Genomic DNA, 18,875 nt, shown 5'->3' with positions numbered 1-18,875 from the left:
GAGTCATACGAGACCCTGAAACAGCGCCACGGGAGCTGCAGACGGAACTGATTGATCCCCAATGTGACGCTGTCTTAGAACAGAAGTTCAACTCTCGCTCTCAAGTTTTACGCTTCATTAAGCGCAGACTAATTTCCAAAAATCTAGAAGATGGCACAGAGGCTGCTGCTGGTGTTTGGCACTGCTCTGAGAATTGCCACACCAAAACTGACACCAGTGATCAAGCAAACAACACTGGTCCCAGTAAAAGTAAATCTAAGTATGAACACGACAATGCCTTTTTTAATTTTTTATTTTTTTTTAATATTATATGTAAGCAACTGGTCCTGGCTTGGCCTGGCTGTCAAGTTTGCCCACGCCTGATCTAGAGGTTATACGTTTTGATGTTTTTCCATGCCTTCAACTTCCAATTGTGCTTGGCTTGCCAAGCCAAACATTGCTAAAATAAGGGACTAATACGGCTTTTGTCAATAAATTGTACCGTTTCTTGATCATCCCGGTAATTAAATGTATTTCTTCCGGTGACTGAGGCAGACATGCACTGCATATTTGATACCAAGGAAGAACAACGGAGCAGGATTGACAGGGAGTAGTTATATATTAAAAAACAACAACAACACAGGTTTTCCCCAAAACAGGCCGATTTCAGCGACGCTCTAAAAAGAGGGTGAAAAGTGTCTTCAACAGATTTCTTAATTACTGGAGTAGTTTGATGAAAGCGTATCAACTCTTAGTGATCCTTCAGGTGCAAGGTTTTTTTTCCATTTCCTATTTATTATTATAGGTTGTTTTTGGAGATTGAGTTTGTAAACGGCAAGATTCGTACATCACAGAGGAAACACCATGCTCCCGATTTGCTAAGATCACAAAGAGCAGGTGCTAAAGAGTGTTCGCTCGCCGATGAGCTGATGCAGTCTTCTGAAAGACCTTAGATCAAAAGATCACATTTTGAATATCACATCGTGTTTGCAGTAATATAACACAGTGATGTGCAATAATCTCACATTTGATTGCATTTAAACAAGCTGATATTTATAACATCGGATAATCTGATTGCGTAAAAACTCAGGTTTGGTGGGATCAACTGTTTTAGCCCCGAGTTTACGATGCCTACTTCCACTCTTATGAGGCAACATAATCTTGGTCAGGCAGCTCTATTCTGGGCAATTTGGAATTCATTCGGTTAACTTCTTAATGCAGACGATGATAGACGGTCACAGACCGACCGCGACTGGTGCTCCAACGCCTGCCCTTTTGAGAAAAGCACCCTTTGTGCTGGAGCCCTTTTTTCATTCATTTGTCAATATTTGGAAAAAAAATAAAAAATGACCCTCTGTCAACAATTGTGTTTTGATAGAGGCATCTGCTTACATGTTATAGTTTTAATACGGTTTGTGACCCTCCAGCACAAAACCGATCAGAAGTGGCACGGCCGTGTTTTGAGCTGGCATTACAAATGCTTCGCAATGATGTACAGATCATAACATTTGTTGCAGTCCCTTTAAATCGTCAGCGTTTCAGCTTTAGCCTAGCAACAAGGTTTCGCTTACCCCCACCCCCAAATGCGCAAATGCGAGCGTCACTCCATTCCTACGAAGCGTGTAGGTCACATTATCGCTCCCGGTTGTAAACCAACATCTCTGGTCATTAGGACGTCACCTTAAATAGTTTTATTCAGCATGTCACAAATGTTAAGTCACATCAGCATGGTTTTGAACACTTAATTTCAACATCTCCATTAAGAGTACCTTATAGACTCCAACAACAGATTTCCAAGAGATCCAAGAGTTGTGAAGCGGTAAATGATAGATGGACATTGATTATGATCCATGATGCATTCATCAAAAACATGAGGGCAGGGCAACAAAATTTAAAAAAATTACAAATAAAAAAAGACCAGTAAAGGTGCAGGCAACCCACGATGCATTTGTGGCTGAATTAGGCCTCAGGTCTCAGGTCCTCCTCCGGATCTCGTCGACAAGATCGGCTCTTGAAATATCAACCTGTGAGAAACGAGCAAAAAGAGCTCAGGGGCTTTAGACGGTAAAAAGCTTTGGTACAATCAAAATTCAAAAGGCATGGCTGCGGACCACATTTAATCACATCAAGAATCGTCCAAATCTTGATGATACTGTAATGTAGAATATACATTCCACCCGCACAAACTCATGTTCCAAAATAGTTTGCTGTGGTGTACAACTGTATTGCATCATGCTGAGATCTTTCTTAAATGTTGACGCTCTGGCGGGAATACGTTCACCAAAATATTAGAAACTTTTGTTTTACATAAATCCCTTCAAACCTTTTTCCACCACTGGACCTATAACCGGTATAACTCAGAAGAAAAATAAACAATCTTATAACTGGGGATGTGGCTGGGTTCAGTAATTTACCGATCACATTCAAACTCATATCAATTGAGAGTTTAGCACACATCCGCCACCATTTAAATGGCCCCATTATTTACAGTCTATTTTTACTACCCCTCTCTAAAAGATTTTATTTTTTCCCCATTTCGTTGTACAGGTTAAAGGTCACATCAATTGTGAAAAACTGTTTTGAAATATCTGAATACTTTCAGGTCGCACCGCACAGTTAGTTACCTCCTCTCTCGTGGCCACAACACGGAGCTTGACCACACCATCTCGTAGCTCCTGTTCACCAAGTATGGCCACAAGGGGGATCCCTGAATCCTCGCAGTGCTGCAGCTGACTGAGTAATTTGGGGTTCTTCTTGTACATCACTTCTGCCTTCAGACGTGAACAGAAATAACAACATAGGCCCTATTAGTACTCTAGCATATTGAATTGAGTAAAGTACTGATTATTAGGGGTGTAACAGTGCATGTATTCATATTAAAGTGTTTCGGTATGGAACATTCGATACTATGAGAGGCATACCAAATGTTCTGGACGTGTAACTGCCTCACCATCTACCCACATGCACAAGTTGCACATGCCATGAGTAGCAACAAGCTTTTGGGCAGTACAGTAGGACCGGGCTGGAACACTAATAGCGAAAATCTGCAAATAACTGACGCCCATTATAATTGCATTGAAAAATTAGAACTTTTAACCCCCCCAAAGAATTCTTGAATAAGTGGGGTTATACAGTGCCGTGTAAAAGTATTGGGCCCCCCCCCCCCCTCTTCGCAAATTCTTGCAGTTTCCCCATTTTGTTGAACAAATGTAAACAGACAAATATAACCCAAGTGAAGTTTGTTTACATGGTGATTTAATGCATTAAGGACAAAAACTATCCAAAGTTACCTGGTTCTGTGTGAAAAGGTAATTCCCCCCTTGTTAAATCATGAATTATTTGTGGCTAATCACAATTTTTGACGGATCACAACCAAGCCTGATTACCTCCAGACAATTCAATGTTCAATCAAGAAATCACACAAACAGAATCTGTCCCGACAAAATCATGTGGGACAAAAGATCGGACAAAAGCTGAAAATGACACGATCCAAAGCAATTCCAGAACAGTTGAGAAATAAAGTAATTGACATCTATCAATCTGGAAAGGGTTGCAAAAGCCATTTAAAGCAGCGAACCATGGGGAGAACCATAATCCTCACATGGTGAAAACATGGAACAGTGGTGAACCTTCCCAGGAGTGGCCAGCCTACCAAGATTACCCCAAGAGAACAGCAATGACACAACCAGGAGGCCACAAAGGAATCAAGACAACTTCAAAAAACTGCAGGCCTCCCTTGCCTCAGTTAATGTCAGTGTTTATGGCACAACAATAACGACGTGACTGGGCAAAAATGGCCAGTCTGGCATATATTACAATCGCTAACCAATTGCAAGAGACGATCCCCCCCAAGCTGAGAACAATAGTAGACTAGCCGACGACTTGAACACCTTCTACTGCAGACTTGAAAAGGACACTTTCACACCCCACACCACCGAACACCATCACACCTCTGACTTCTGCGTTGAACAGGACATCCACGAACAGGATGTGAGACCCATTTTCAAGCAACAAATGATTAACAAAGCGGCAGGCCCAGACCTTGTGTCCCCTTCCTGCCTCAAAGTCTGCACGGACCAGCTCGCATTAGATCTCTGGAAGTGTGCGAAGCACCATCCTGTGTCAAGCACTCCATCATCATCATCCCAGTCCCTACTGGGATGATGAATTACTACAGGCCTGTCGCCTTGACATCTGTGTTCATGAAGTCGTTTGAAAGCCTCGTGCTGGACCCCGTGCCGTTTGCCTACTGAGTAAACAGGTCTGCGGATGAAGCAGTCAACTGCACTTCATCCTAGAACACCTCGACAGCGCAGGGACCTATGCAAGGATCCTGTTCGTGGACTTCAGCTCTGCGTTCAACACCATCATCCGTCTCGCCTGCCATCTGCCAGTGGATTTCTTCCTGACGGGCAGGACACAGCAGCTGAGGCTGGGGGAGGCCACCTCATCCACACGCAGCATCAGCACGTTGTGTCCTCTTCTACACAAACGACTGCACCTCAACGCACCCGGCTGTCAAACTCCTGAAGTTTGCACATGACACCACAGTCATCGGCCTCATCAAAGACGGTGACGAGTCTGCATATCGACAGGAAGCGGAGCGGCTGGAGCTGCGGTGCGGTCGACACAAACTGGAGCTGAACACGCTCAAGACTGTTGAGATGATCGTGGACTTCAGGAGGCATCCTTCCCCACAGCTTCCCCTCACGCTGTCCAGCTGCCTTGTGTCAAATGTTGAGACCTTCAAGTTCCTGGGAATTACAGTCTCTCAGGACCTGAAGTGGGCAATCAACTCCATCCTCAAAAAGGCTCAGCAAAGGATCTACTTCCTGCGGCTTCTGAGGAAGCACGGCCTGCCACACGAGCTGTTGAGGCAGTTCTACACAGAGGTCATCGAATCAGTCCTGTGTTCATCCGTCACAGTCTGGTTTGCTGCTGCTACAAAAAAGCACAAACTCCGACTGCAACGGACAATCAAAACTGCTGAAAAGATCGTTGGTAAACCCTTACCCACCCTTGAGGACTTGCACGCTGCCAGAACTAAGACAAGAGTGTGCAAAATCTTCTTGGACCCTCCACATCCCGGTCACCAGCCCTTCCAGCTCCTTCCCTCAGGGAGACGCTAACGAACAATGCAACCAAAAACTAGGAGACATTCCAACAGCTTCTTCCCTCTTGCCATCAACTTCTTAAACAGCTAACTTACAATTCCATTGCAACATGCTGCCAATTTTTTGTCGAGTTTGTCGTCATATTTCTGTCGGACCAATTATACATTACCTGTGCATTCACTGTAGTTGTGTCGCCACGCTGCACTATTTCCATATCTGTTGTCGACCAATACTGGCCACTCACGCCAGAGTAGCAACTGCACCACTTGCACACTGTTTGAGGAGTATCTGCAACATTTGCACAATCGACATGATCCCAGATTATCGCACTACTAGTCACTTTAAACTGCATACATTCCTTGAAGTCTCGGCACCCTTTGCACTATGGTCACTGCACCGGACTATTGCTATGTTAGTCATTCGAACTGCTCTAATTGTTAGAGGACTCTGCATCTTTTTGCACAATTGTCCAAAACAATTAAATAAAATAAAATTATCCCAGCAGATTACCAGATTACTCGCAACATTTTATTGCTCAGTGACTGTTTTTCTCAATGTTTTTGTGTCACAAAAGTATTCTCTGTCAATTGACTCTTTGTTGTCCTCCTAGAGTGGCTCCATATACCGGAGACAAATTGTTTTTGGACATACTTGGCAAAAATAAAGATGATTCTGATTTTCTGGACTGATGAGACCAAGATGGAATTTTTTGGCCTTAATTCTAAACTGTATGCGTGGAGAAAACCAGGCCCTGCTCATCACCTGTCCAATACAGTCCCAACAGTGAAGCATGGTGGTGGCAGCATCATGCTGTGGGGGTGTTTTTCAGCCGCAGGTACAGGACAATTGGTTGCAATCAAAGGAAAGATGAATGCAGCCAAGTACAGGAATATCCTGGACAAAAACCTTCACCCGAGTGCTCAGGACGTCAGACTGGGCCGAAGGTTCACCTTCCAACAAGACTATGACCCTAAGCACACAGCTAAAATAAACGAAGGAGTAGTTTCAGAACAACTCTGACTGTGCTTGAATGGCCCAGCCAGAGCCCTGACTTAAACCCAATTGAGCATCTCTGGAGAGACCCAAAAATGGCTGTCCACCAACGTTCACCTTGCAACCTGACGGAACTGGAGGCGGATCTGCAAGGAGGAATGGCAGAGGATCCCCAAATCCAGGTGTAAAAACTTGTTGCATCATTCCCAAAAAGACTCATGGCTGTATTATCTCAAAAGGGTGCTTATACTAACTACTCAGCAAAGGGTCTGAATACTTATGGCTGTTATATTTCAGTTTTTCTTTTTTAATAAATCTGCAAACATTTAAACAATTCAGTTTTTTTCTGTCAATATGGGGTGCTGTGTGTACATTAATGAACAAAATGAACTTAAATAATTTTAGCAAATGGCTGCAATATAACAGCGAAAAATTTAAGGGGGTCTGAATACTTTTCGTACCCACCGTATGTTTCAGTGACACGGCACAAGCTTTTACGCAGTATGCAGTATTCCTACATATTGTGTGCCCCTCGCTCGAGTAGCGTTATAACACGCCGCACAGAAAGTCTTTGCCGTGTCTGTTGGCTTGTCATATAGGCAAAAGTACAGACGACAGTACTGTACTGTACTGTACAGTACCCGTCGAGAACCCACTATGAGCAGACAGGCTTCTTTAATGGTCGAAGTTCCACAAATGTCAGACCTCTGTTAAATGTAATAAGCATGTCACAGCGTAATAATCTAAATGCAATCATCATGTTACTTGACGCAGACAAAGCTTCCGATAAAGTTAACTGGGGTTTCCTGTTTGCAGGACTTCACAAATTTGGCTTTGGAGACTCATTTATACATTGGATCCCATTATACAACTCGCCGAAAGCGACAGTCGCCACAAATCGGATTACATCACAACGTTTTTTCTTCACAAAGAGGAACCAGACAAGGATATCCACGCTCACCAATGCTATTTGCAATATCCATCGAACCGCTTGCTACCGCTATACGTCAGAATGCTAATGTAAAAAAAAAGGCTCCAAAGAGTACAATAAGGCTAAAAAAAATTTGAAATCTTCACGCAGATGTAGCGTATATGGCTTAAATAAAAACTTAACTAATTTTGGGGGATAAGAATAAGCCGGAAGCGACGCCTTGCGTTACTTCCTGTTCCGCGTAATTTTTGCATTTTCCCATCTGTACGGATGTCAACTGAACCATGACTTCAAAACAATGGTAGATATCGAAGCGTGATTTTTGGCATAACGTCACGCCCCAACTGATTATCGATCGTATCAGTTCCCGTATAGTCTGTTATTTGAGTCTCTCGACTCAGGTAGTGACAAGGCTCCGGGTAGTTACATGTGTCTGTTTCGCTGTAGATATACTGTATAAAACTATAGGTGACAGTTTAAAGATGTATCAACAGCTCAAGTCAACAATTCTCGCAGATGAAATGGAGTAGAAAAGGCCAGAAAATCCTAACCTTGATTCCAGCATTCCAAAGTTCAGTGACAAGTTTGAGCCTCTCCTCCATCAAGTTCTTCTGCGCAGATGCCACCATCACCTGCACCTCAGTTGTGCGTATCTTCAACGCTAAAGCCTAAAGAAAACCACTCCTATGAAACTGACGGTATACCTAACTTAGACTTGAAGCCAACAAAAATAAATTACATGACAATGCATTTCGAAAAAAAAAAAAAAAAAAAAAAAAAAAGATAGCTCTGAAACTGACCTCATACATACCTCAGCTTTTTGCTCCATGAAAGAGAAGATTCTCTCAATGCCGATGCTGACGCCCACACATGGCACTTTCTTACCATTGGGGTCAAACATGCCAACCAATCCATCATAGCGTCCCCCTCCAGCAACACTGCCCACACTAACACATTCATCAGTAGGGGCGCTATTTTGAACTTGAGTGGAGGAGGACTCTGCACCTGCCTGACACAGCACTGCTTCATATATGACTCCTGTGTAATAGTCCAGACCCCGTGCAAGACTGAGGTCAAACACCACCTGGAAATGACAAGATGTCAACATTAGAGCAGCAACAAAGATAAATAAAAAGAAGAAGATGCACAACTGTGCGTACATAAACCAGAGTGACTGGTATTTTGTACCTTGTCTGTAACCTGAAAAAGTTGCAAGTAGCTGAAGAGCAGTTTTATGTCTGATAGACCTGCACAAGCTTGCTTACTCTGAGACATTTTCTGGTCCTGAAGGAGGCGCTCTGCCAAGTCCATCCCACCTATAAAAATAAGCAAAAACAGCTACCTCATAAAGGTGAAAGAACTTAAATTGTAACATGTACATTTTGTTCTTTGTATTTCAAACATCCCACCGAAACAGTGGGCAGCAACTACGTAGCGCGCAGGGATCAAATGCTGAATTTGTGTCAGCACCTTGGCCGAGAGAGTTTGCATGGTCTCCCAGTGCTTGCGCTGGCTTTTCGCCGGAGAGCCCAGCAAAAACGCAAGTTAGGTTAATTCGTTTAGCATTTGCAAGCGTGTCAACACATCCTCCACAAACACCAGGGGCCTGCTCGCCCATTGGGCGAGAGAAGCAAATGCTAACGGCGTCATGGCCTGTGAAAATGAATTATTACTGTTAACTAGCCACAATCTCCCCGAACATTACAAATTATTACTCTTAACTCTTAATTTCAGGTCAAAATGTTTCAACTTTAAGGAAAGGCGAATGAAATGAAGATAAACAATTCATGAAATAAATGAGAGGATCCATGAGAAATATTTGTAGCACTCCTGCCCGCAGCATTCAAGCGACAAATCCAGCTCCGGATGATTACAACTCAGATGGAAACAAACGCGCAAAGAGGCTTTGTAAAGTTTGCAAGGTTGTTGAAATGAAATACAGTCTATTTTGCAGGACTGAATCATCCTCAGTTCCACGCGATGCTCAGCAGTCAGGCTTCGTTTTGAGATCAAGAGATTTGTTTATTGTATTTGCTTGCTGTGCACATCTGCCTCACAGTTCTGGGGACCGGGGTTCAAATCCGGCCTTGCCTGTATGGAGTTTTGCATATTCCCCCCGTGCCTGCATGGGTTTCCCCCGGGCACTCCGGTTTCCTCCCACATCCCCAAAACATGCATGGTATGTTAATTGCAGACTCTAAATTGCCTTAAGGCGCGAATGTGAGTGCGAATGGTTGTTTGTTTATATGTGCCCTGCGATTGGCTGGCGACCAGTTCAAGATGTACCCCGCCTCTCGCTCAAAGACTGCCAGGATAGGCTCCAGCACGCCAACGCGACCCTCGTGAGGAGAAGCAGTACGGAAAATGGATGAAATGACACCACTAAGTCTTACCCTGCATACTGACGTATTTCCCAATCTGGTCAGCAGCCTCCTCTGACAAGCCTTTCTCATTCACCATCTCTCTCTTCACATCCTCCCATGGCATCTGATGGAGTAAACAAGCAAAGGAAGGGGGGAGTAAGAGTTTTCAAGGTTTTATTGTAAGGTTTAAGGTTTAAAGATTTGTAAAAATATTTCAGTTGGTGCTGTGCCAAGAAATAGTTTGTGGACGTTTTGGAATGTCATGGTTTTCTGAATACATTTCTAAGTCAAGGGTTACTGACAAAGAACGGTCCAAAATACTAACGCTGCATTTAAAAGAAAATGGACAAACACCCCAAAAAACATCAATAAGCTAGTGGAAAAAGTATGTGAAGTTTGATCACATAGTCTTAGTTTCACAGGCTCATTAAGACACATTTGGAGGCGTTGACGACAGCTACTTGGACTGATTAAAAAAAACAAAAACAAAAAAACTCAAATTTATGGAGTTTGCGGTGCACAAGAAGAACAGGCTTATGTGAGCCATGCCTTGCAAAAAATAAAATACAAATTAAAATAAAAAAGAGGTTTCAGAGGACCTACAATCAAGAATTGTTGGTTTACATAAAGCTGGTAAGTTACACAAATAGTCAACACTTTGGGACTGGTGCAACTCTCCCAAAAAGTGGGCACCCAGTCAAAACGACAGCGAGAGCACAACGAAGACACATCAGTCAAGGACCACACCACAAAGGAAGCCACCTCTTGCTTAAAAGAACATGGCTGCATGCCTGACGTTTGCAAAACATCGTCCTTACACTTCACAGCAGTTTTGGTTAAATGTTTTGTGGACTGATTGCTCAATGACTCGCCGTAGTGTACTTTGATGTATTTACGTCTCAAAAGTAGCTCTCGTCAAAAGGGCTGTCGATTGTCGTACAGGAGCGGCTCCAACTACCAGAGACAAATTCCTTGGCAAATAAAGATGATTCTGATGCTTCACATACTTTTTCCACAAGCACTATGAGTTTTTTGTGCTTGTTCTCAATAGAGGAAGATCTAATTTGTCAATACCCCTGACTTAGGTGGCGATCAGATCTCGTTTTATGGCAAATTTGTTAATTACACATCCTCATTCATCCAGGTCATTTTATTCTCAGGACACTGACTGAATCGCAACTGGACTGTTCTGGTCGTCTTAGCAGGCGTTTGGTCTCTCATCCGAGCAGGCGTCCCATGAAGTTGATGCAACAAGGCTTAGTTAGGACTCACTAGCCTGGATTTGGTGTGGGAGAACTCAACCGTGTATGCCCAAAGTTAGAGGCACATCCCCAAACCATGTATGGTGTCCTTCTTTTGGAATGCAAAAAAAGGAGTCGTTTGGTTGCCTGGTCTACAGGCCATGTCTGTTCACAAGGGGCATTAATATTCCAGTTGGAAAGTTTTAGTGAGGCTGCCTAAAAGTCAAGGTGGCCGAGCTATTTGTTGAAGGCAGAACTAGTTTCTATGGAATGGACGAAAGGATGGCATTGCAAAAAAATAAAAGGATTTTCAAAAAGATACAGGCTTGATCCATTTGCAGATGGAACTCAGGCAGTGGCATGGTAAACGTATAATGCTCCTTTGCCAAGTCAACGGGTGGTGTATAAAAAGCAAAAACAAATCTGCCTACCTTGTCCAGTTTGTCGACTGTTGAACAGATGGTGCGGAACATGTCATCTGGAACGCCGCACACGGCAAACATCCCATCAAGGATGCGCCTGTCGTTGACCTTGAACACAAAACAAGGATGACAGTTTCGTTCAATCGCTTTGCTCATTTTCAGATGGTAATTAAACGGTCCTCTTCGGTGATGCTACCTTGACGCGGAAGTCCCCAAGGTCCAGCTCACTGAGGATTTCGTGGACAATCCTCAAGCACTCAGCATCTGGAACCATGCTATCATACTGCCCGGCAATGTCAAAATCCTACAATGCAGAGAATTATTCATGAAATGCAGCAGTTATGATGTGACAACCACCCCAGAAATTCCAAGACCACTCAAGCAACTACAACAGTATAAATAGGGCTGCATGGTCCGCCAGCAAATACTAACTAAAGAACTATAGAAATTCAATACACAGCATGGCTGATGATGATGTCTCCAGCCGTTTCTAGAGCTAACTGTATCATGTTGTAAGCACTTATAAGCAAGTAACTTATTACCAGCCTGTTTATTTTGTATCCATTTTTCTAATTTTACCACACTCCAACATTCTTGGGCTTTTATGCTTTGTCACAACTGTTTTCGAACCATTGCGCTTCTGCACCCCCCAAAAAAAGTAAGAAATCAAGAAATAATTTTGAAAAATAAATTAAAAAGAATTTCAATGTTAAACATTTGCCTCATCTGTCAAGTGCTAGGAAACGTCCAATTGAGCAAAACAGTACAAGGTTAAGACCAGAAAGTCAAAATTCACACTTGAACAGGACCAACTGAAAAGGACTCACACATTGGTAAAACTCTCGATAGCGTCCACGGGTCATAGCAGGGTTATCTCGGCGGTAGACCTTAGCAATGTGATATCGCTTGATGTTGGTGATCTTGTTCATCGCCAGGTAGCGAGCAAATGGCACCTGAAAGTGACGCAATCAAGGCCAACACGTAGTTTTGTTGTGAAGAAAGATGTATGGCGAGTAGGGCTGCGCGCTATAGCAAAAGAATATCATCACAATAATGGCAGGTGCAATATGCCTACCGCAAAGACGTGTTACATATTGTATGAACACATTTAGAGAGTACTGCCTGCCGCAGTCTGAGGTCCTAAGCACTCTTGAGCAGGTTTTCATCCAGGATGGCGCTGCACATTGCTGCATTTATCTTTCCTCAATCCTGATTAGTGTCCCAGTTCCTGCCGCTGAAAAACCTCCTCCCAGCATGATCCTGCCACCACCATGCTTTACTATAGGGACGGTATTGGTCACGTGACAATACGCCTGGTACATACATTTGCGCCAAAGAGTGCAATCTTTGTCTCATCAGACCAGAGAATTTCCCTCCTCACGGTCTGAGAGTCCTTCAGGTCCCTTCTGGAAAACTCCAGGCAGGCCGCCATGTGCCTTTCACAGAGGAAGCGCTTCGGTCTGGCCGCTCTTCAATACAGGCCTGATTGGCGGAGTGCTGCAGAGATGGTAGTTAAGCTACTTTCGTGGTAATAGTAATAAAGTAACGCTCCTCCAGGAGTTGTAAACATTGAACGCAACGTCCAATTACGTAGCTTATCTCAAGTCCGCCGTCGACACCTGGGCCGGCCACGAAACGTGAGCCGCCGATTGGAAACATGCAGACAATATGGCAAAGGTAGGTACATCTCGGCAATTTCAATTTCGAATGCTTCTTCTCAAGTCCTCGCGGTCCACTTATAGGTTCGCGAGCGTACTGTGGGACCCTAAAAAAGAAGCTACCGAGAGGACACACGGCCAGGTATGCCCACGAAGCTGACACAACAATCACCGATTGACCTAAGCTGGTTAGCACGACTTCAAAGTTCAAAAAGTCAATCAGCAGTCAGCAAAAAAAAATAAGTGCATGTGTGCCATTAAGAAACAACGCTCAGGGTTAAGGGCTTTTGATGTACATGTTTGAAAATCAGGTTAGACAAATGACATTTTATAGAATTAGGTTAAGTCAAGGTTCTTTATCACATTTTGTCCGCAATGAATCGAATAAAGAATCGTATCCCTCCCATACTGAATCAAATCGTATCGAATCGTTCCGCTCGTAAAGAGATCGTTTATGAATCGAATCGCTCCGCGTCAATCTAGATATGTATCGAATTGGCCTCATGCAAGAAATTCCTAACCCCTACCAGCAGAAATTGTTTCTGTACCTATGTGGCAAACGCTGATGTATGGCATTTCTTAGTTTTTTTATTTTGAATACACTTGCAAACATTTCCAAAAAGACTTTTTTTTTTTTACATTGGACATGGGGTGTCGTGTGCAAAAAAAAAAAAAAACTTTTAGGGAAAAAAATGAATGTATTCCATTTTGGAACGAGGCTGTAACATCATAAATTGTGAAAAAAGCGAAGCGCTGTGAATACTTTCCGCATAGACTATAGCCTGACAAAAAACTATGTACCGTATCACTGAATAGTTGTGTATATTAAGGATACGGTGAGGTCATATCTGAGGGACAGCAGCTCTCCTCCTTGGTCTTTAAGGTCATAAATGAGCTTGGAGTCTTCTCCATACTTCCCTGTCAGGGTCTCCTGCATACGACCAAGGATAAAGTGTTAACATCTCAAACACAAATACATTTATTGACATTTGTGTAAGAGGGAATTTTTACTTTGAGTTCAAAAACTGGTGTGTCGATTGTTTCCGCTCCATGACGTTTGAAGCAACTGATGATGGTGTGAAAAACACTCTCTCTGATTGCCATCTGCTTTGGGCTGTAGTCTCTCGTCCCCTGAAACAAGGACAAGGATTTGCCAAGTTTAATCAATTCCATCAATTTTCATGTGGATAAGAAGAAGAATTGTTTCAAACTGCGGGATACACAGTGGAGTGGACCAAAACAGGACCATATATCTATATCTATATCTATATAGGTTCATGCAATAAGTTGACTGAAGCCATACTTTATTGATGATTACGATTACAGAGGAATCATTCTGCTGTGGAACTGAACAGTATGTACTATTTTTATCCCGTAACATCATTTACTGCAATAACTGTCCCCAAAAATGTTTCTGACATAATTTTTAAAATATGGAAATTGAGACAAACTGCTCTGGAAGTGAATTCATCGGTCGTCAGCTCGACTTTACTAATATTTGGCATGGTCATTTCTTTCGGTGTTTCGGCTTTCGACCGCCCCCGTTTTCGGGTTTTGGTCAAGAATTTAGATTTCGGTGCAACACAAGTTACTGCTGCCAAAATTATGAAGTAGAACATCATATATTTTTTTTAAACTTCATTAATTTGCTTAAAAGAATAAAACTTAACATGTTCACCCCCCCCCCCCCCCCCCCCAGATTTCCATGAAATCCTGGAGAGGTTTTAATGACTCATAAAAGATCAAGTCCGTTGCAGCACTGTGCACTTACCTTAGCTGTTTTGAGAACAAACTGATGTTTTCCATCATCTTCTCCCAATTGTGCCTTCAGCTTTAGAAGTTTGGCAATTTCTTTATCGACCTGTGAAGGACAAGCCAGTAATAGAATTTTGAACACATGGCATTGTCACAACCGTGCTTCACTTTACATAAGATGTGATGGCATTGCATCACAATAACAAGCGCACACATGTGCACTAAATGCATACAATTACGTACCTGTGCCACAGTGTTTCCCATAAACGAACATCGAGATTGGAGACGGTTTGCAAGTTGGAGGCCAACCATAGCAGAGCGAGTCCGGACAAATACGGCAAGCATGTTCATCCAGTAGCAGAGAGGACACAAACCGTATCAAAAATAACAACCGAAGTTTAATGAGAGCGCATCACCCAGTGGTATCGTGGTCGCCGGCCCAAAAGCCATTCGAAGCGATGAATGTCGAGGGAGCCGGCGGGTACAACGTAGTCCGTGGATGGTCACGTGTTTGGTGACGTCGCCAACAGGATACCAAAGGTCAGGCCGGAAGAACAGGAGAAAAGTGGTAAGCAACCCTATCACTTGGGGTGGCGGTGCATGACGACGCATCATCATCATCATCATCATCACCCCAGTTGAGGAGAACAGAACATAAGATGGACCAAGTCAATCAAAGCATCCGTCCACATACAGACAGTCCTGAGCTAAATGTAATCCAACGTCTGTACCATCGCACAGCAGCATTGGCGAGTACATTCGAGTACATTAGCACTTTGTCAACAGTCCCCAAGCTTCAGTCTCAACAGCAGTCAAACTAAGTCGCAAAAGGACTATTGGAGGCTGGTTAGTTTAACCACTTTAGGTTATGGGTGTATTTTATGATGATGATGATGATCTCCGTATTTGAATATGTGTATGCTGTATATAATGCCGCGTGACTCGGCTATTGCGTCAGCCTCGATTGAAGGCAACATTTGCATGCCCTCCTATTTTGGAGAAGACGACTCGCTACTGCGAGCACGTCTGACCTTTCCGCGCCAAGTGAGCCAAAAAAAAAGCCTCAACGAACGAACGCCGTTTTGTTTGGACTTCAGTCATGTACGTCGAAAAAAGCGACGAGCTTCCAGTTCCATTCCCTCCCACGTTGTCGTGGACTTTCCCACGAAAGGCCACTTAGACGTCGCATAACATCGCTTACCTGCTCTTTGCTTGCCTTCTCAGACTTCATCTTCCGAACCACGTTGCCTTGCAGTTTAATCGCTTCTTGGATCTGAGTTTTGCCTTCCATTGTTACTCAAATGTCTGAACGATACCACCGACACCGTGATGATGGACCACGGCAGACACAACTCTTCTTCTTCTACTACTACTACTACTACTACTACAACTCTTCTTCTTCTTCTTCTTCTTCTTCTTCTACTACTAATATATCGGTGGATTACATCTCTTTCGTGCATACCGCCACCTATCGTATGGAAGCGTGCAAACGGATTTAGGACCCCGGCCCTGAGAACTGTGAGGCAGATGTGCTAACCAGTCGTCCCCCGTGCCGCTCTAAAAAGCTAAAAGACATTTCGAAAATGTGTGATTCTTTATCCTTTAAATTGTTTTCATGAAGAAAAATAATTAACATATTCAAATCAATTCCTTCTTCCTTAAGGATTTTCTCAATTTCATTTTTTGCCTCCCTTTCACTCCTTGGTTGTCTGTGTTCTGTGGCTTTATTGCAATAAAATTGCACATGGTCTGCATTCTCGAAAACTTGCCAAACATAACCCATTGAGCTTCCCCATTATCTTAGTGCGCTCTTAAGACGTACGTGCGAGCAAACCTTAGTGTACTTACAACCACTTCTCTTCTACTTTGACCTCACCTGATTTAAGCCGCTTTCCCCAAATAATTTCGTAGCCGGGGATCGGATCGCCAAGGTCCCTGCTTCGGCCACCGCCCAGCTCGCACTGCACCCGACCCCTATGGCCCTTCCCACAGGTGGGGAGCCCATGGGAAGGGTGGCCCACGTTACCCTTTCGGGCTGTGCCCGGCCGGGCCCCATGGGTGCAGGCCCGGCCACCGGGCGCTCGCCTTCGAGCCCCACCTTCAGGGCCCCGGTGACCTGCGTCCAGGCAAGGGATACTGATCTCCATTTGTGTTATTCATCATAGGGTTTTTTTGGGAGCCATGCTTTGTCTGCCCTCATCCACGACCTGTTTACCATGGGTGATCGTACTAGGGGCCTGAAGCCCCAGACAACTTAGCTCCTAGGATCATTGGGACACACAAACCCCTCCAGGAAGTACATCCTCTGCTGGGGCTTTTTGAGGATGAAGTTGACGTTGATCTCCCACTTCAGGTCCTGAGAGAGTGGAATTCCCAGGAAGTTGAAGGTCTCGACGGTAGACAAAGGGCAGTTGGACAGTGTGAGGGGCAGCTGTGGCAAAGGATGCCTCCTGAAGCCCACGATCATCTCTACAGTCTGGAGCGTGTTCAGCACCAGGTCGTGTCGGCCGCACCACTTCCTGTCGATATGCAGACTCGTCACAGTCTTTGATGAGGCCGATGACTGCGGTGTCGTCTGCAAACTTCAGGTGTTTGACAGCCGGGTGCGTCGAGGTGCAGTCGTTCGTGTAGAGAGAGAAGAGCAGCGGAGAGAGAACATAACCTTGGGGTGCCCCAGTGCTGATGCTGCGTGTGGATGAGGTGGCCTCCCCCAGCCACACCTGCTGTGTCCTGCCCGTCAGGAAGCTGTAAATCCACTGGCAGATGGCAGGTGAGACGCTGAGCTGGAGAAGCTTGGATGAAAGGAGTTCAGGGATGATGGTGTTGAACGCTGAGCTGAAGTCCGCGAACAGGATCCTCGCCATCGAGGTTAAGTGCACTCCCATGTTGACTTCGTCATCCGCAGACCTGTTTGCTCGATAGGCAAACTGTAGGCTGTCGAGCAGCGGACCGGTGACGCTCTTGAAATGGTCCAGCACGAGGTGTTCAAACGACTTCATGACCACAGATGTCAGGGCGACAGGCCTGTAGTCATTCAGACCTGAGATTGCAGTTTTCTTGGGGACTGGGATGATGGTGGAGTGTTTGAAACAGGGTGGTACTTCACACAGTTCCAGCGATATATTGAAGATCTGTGTGAAGACTGGAGCGAGATGGTCCGTGCAGACTTTGAGGCAGGATGGGAACAAAAGGTCTGGGCCTGCCACTTTGTTGATGTTTTGTCATCTGCAGATGCGTCTCACCTCCTGTTCGTGGATGGTCAACGCATGAGGGGGAGTCAGAGGTATGATGGTGGTCGGTGGTGCAGCTGGGTGAGTGTGGGGTGTGAAAGTGTCCTTTTCAAATCCGCAGTAGGTGTTCAAGTCGTCGGCTCGTCCTTAATTCTTCTCAGCTCGGGGGGATGGTCGCTTGCAATTGGTTAGCGATTGTAATGCATGCCAGACTGATTTAGAGTCGTTAGCACTAAACTGTTTTTCTAACTTTACTGTATAATTTCTGTTTGCAATGTTAATTTCTTTAGTCAGCTGGTTTCTAGCGCAATTATACCGGGCTCTATCCCCACTTCGATTTGCGTCCTCTTCAGTTTGGCAGTGAGCCACGACTTGTTGTTGTTGAACATGACTTTGTTGGTCCACGCACCTCTTGACAGAAACTGATATAGGATGTGACAGTGTCCGTATATTCATCCAGGGTGCCAGTTGAATTTTCAAAGACACTCCAGTCTGTGCAGTCTAAACAACTTTGAAGTTCCATCTTTGCTTCGTTGGTCCACTTTTTCACTGTTTTCACTGTAGGCTTCGCGCATTTAAGTTTTTCCTGAATGTTGGTATTAAGTGAATTTAGCAGCGATCAGGCGAGCCCAGAGCTGTACAAGGTATAGCGCGGTATGCGTTATTTTGCGTAGTATAGCAGTGGTCTTTTTGTTTTTGTTTTTTAAACCAAGTTATGACGTTGCAAAATGACTGCCTCGGTATTTCTCGTGTTTTAATGGGGTCCTTCGCTCAATACATGCATTGGAGTGTGAGAAGTTTGTCGAGATATTTCAAGGTGCATCAGAGAAGGCAGACTCTCAACATTCCTGCCTGGTCAGGAGAAGAAACGCGAAGTGCCAGTGCGTTGTCAGCACAGCACAGCACAGCGCCGTCGCAAATGGGGGATGAATTTGACTCTGTGGATTCGTACTTCATCTTCATTTCCATCCAATTTGTCACTTGATTTGTACGCATGCATTTTTGACGCCATACTCGCTAGATAAGATGCATCGTTATGCTTCAAAATGGGGTTGTGAGGAGATTTAGGCAGTGAGAGAGTGAATTTGTTGGGAATATGTATAGGTAATATGATCAACCAATGAAACATTTCTTTCATCTGAGGGAAATCGTACCTACAATGTGGCCTGTGACAAAAGTGAGTTTAATA

At 44.3% G+C, this 18,875-nt stretch overlaps 1 protein-coding gene across 4 annotated transcripts; it reads right to left on the bottom strand.

Moving 5' to 3' along the window:
• Positions 1-1,655: 1,655 nt before the first annotated feature.
• Positions 1,656-15,841, bottom strand: hars (histidyl-tRNA synthetase). 4 transcript variants are annotated; one of them, XM_061686350.1, is made up of 14 exons: positions 15,658-15,749; positions 14,700-15,040; positions 14,473-14,562; positions 13,713-13,832; positions 13,537-13,632; positions 11,871-11,996; positions 11,240-11,347; positions 11,053-11,151; positions 9,411-9,504; positions 8,206-8,333; positions 7,829-8,101; positions 7,569-7,685; positions 2,604-2,750; positions 1,656-2,003 (listed from the first exon to the last, which is right to left on the bottom strand). In XM_061686350.1, exons 2-14 carry the CDS (start codon positions 14,805-14,807, stop codon positions 1,953-1,955), a joined length of 1,557 nt encoding a protein of 518 aa, XP_061542334.1. In that variant the 5' UTR covers positions 14,808-15,040; positions 15,658-15,749; the 3' UTR covers positions 1,656-1,952. The 4 variants fall into 4 exon arrangements, 3 of the variants coding, with proteins under 3 accessions (XP_061542334.1, XP_061542335.1, XP_061542333.1); XM_061686351.1 differs by lacking the exon at positions 14,700-15,040 and having other exon boundaries at positions 15,658-15,841; XM_061686349.1 differs by lacking the exon at positions 15,658-15,749 and having other exon boundaries at positions 14,700-15,651.
• Positions 15,842-18,875: the final 3,034 nt, after the last annotated feature.

The sequence above is a fragment of the Phycodurus eques genome, chromosome 9 (assembly GCF_024500275.1).
Source record: "Phycodurus eques isolate BA_2022a chromosome 9, UOR_Pequ_1.1, whole genome shotgun sequence".
Taxonomy (NCBI): domain Eukaryota; kingdom Metazoa; phylum Chordata; class Actinopteri; order Syngnathiformes; family Syngnathidae; genus Phycodurus; species Phycodurus eques.
Note: the sequence above shows the minus strand (reverse complement) of the source record. Positions and strands in the feature narration are given on the sequence as shown.

Excerpts from the sequence above, each read along its gene's own strand:
- hars (XM_061686350.1), bottom strand. The coding sequence starts at position 14,807 with ATGAACATGCTTGCCGTATTTGTCCGGACTCGCTCTGCTATGGTTGGC. Across the intron at positions 11,348-11,870 it reads ATCGAGAGTTTTACCAATGT|GATTTTGACATTGCCGGGCA; the intron begins GTGAGTCCTTTT and ends TCTGCATTGTAG. Across the intron at positions 2,751-7,568 it reads TTTGGAATGCTGGAATCAAG|GCAGAAGTGATGTACAAGAA; the intron begins GTTAGGATTTTC and ends TCACGTCTGAAG.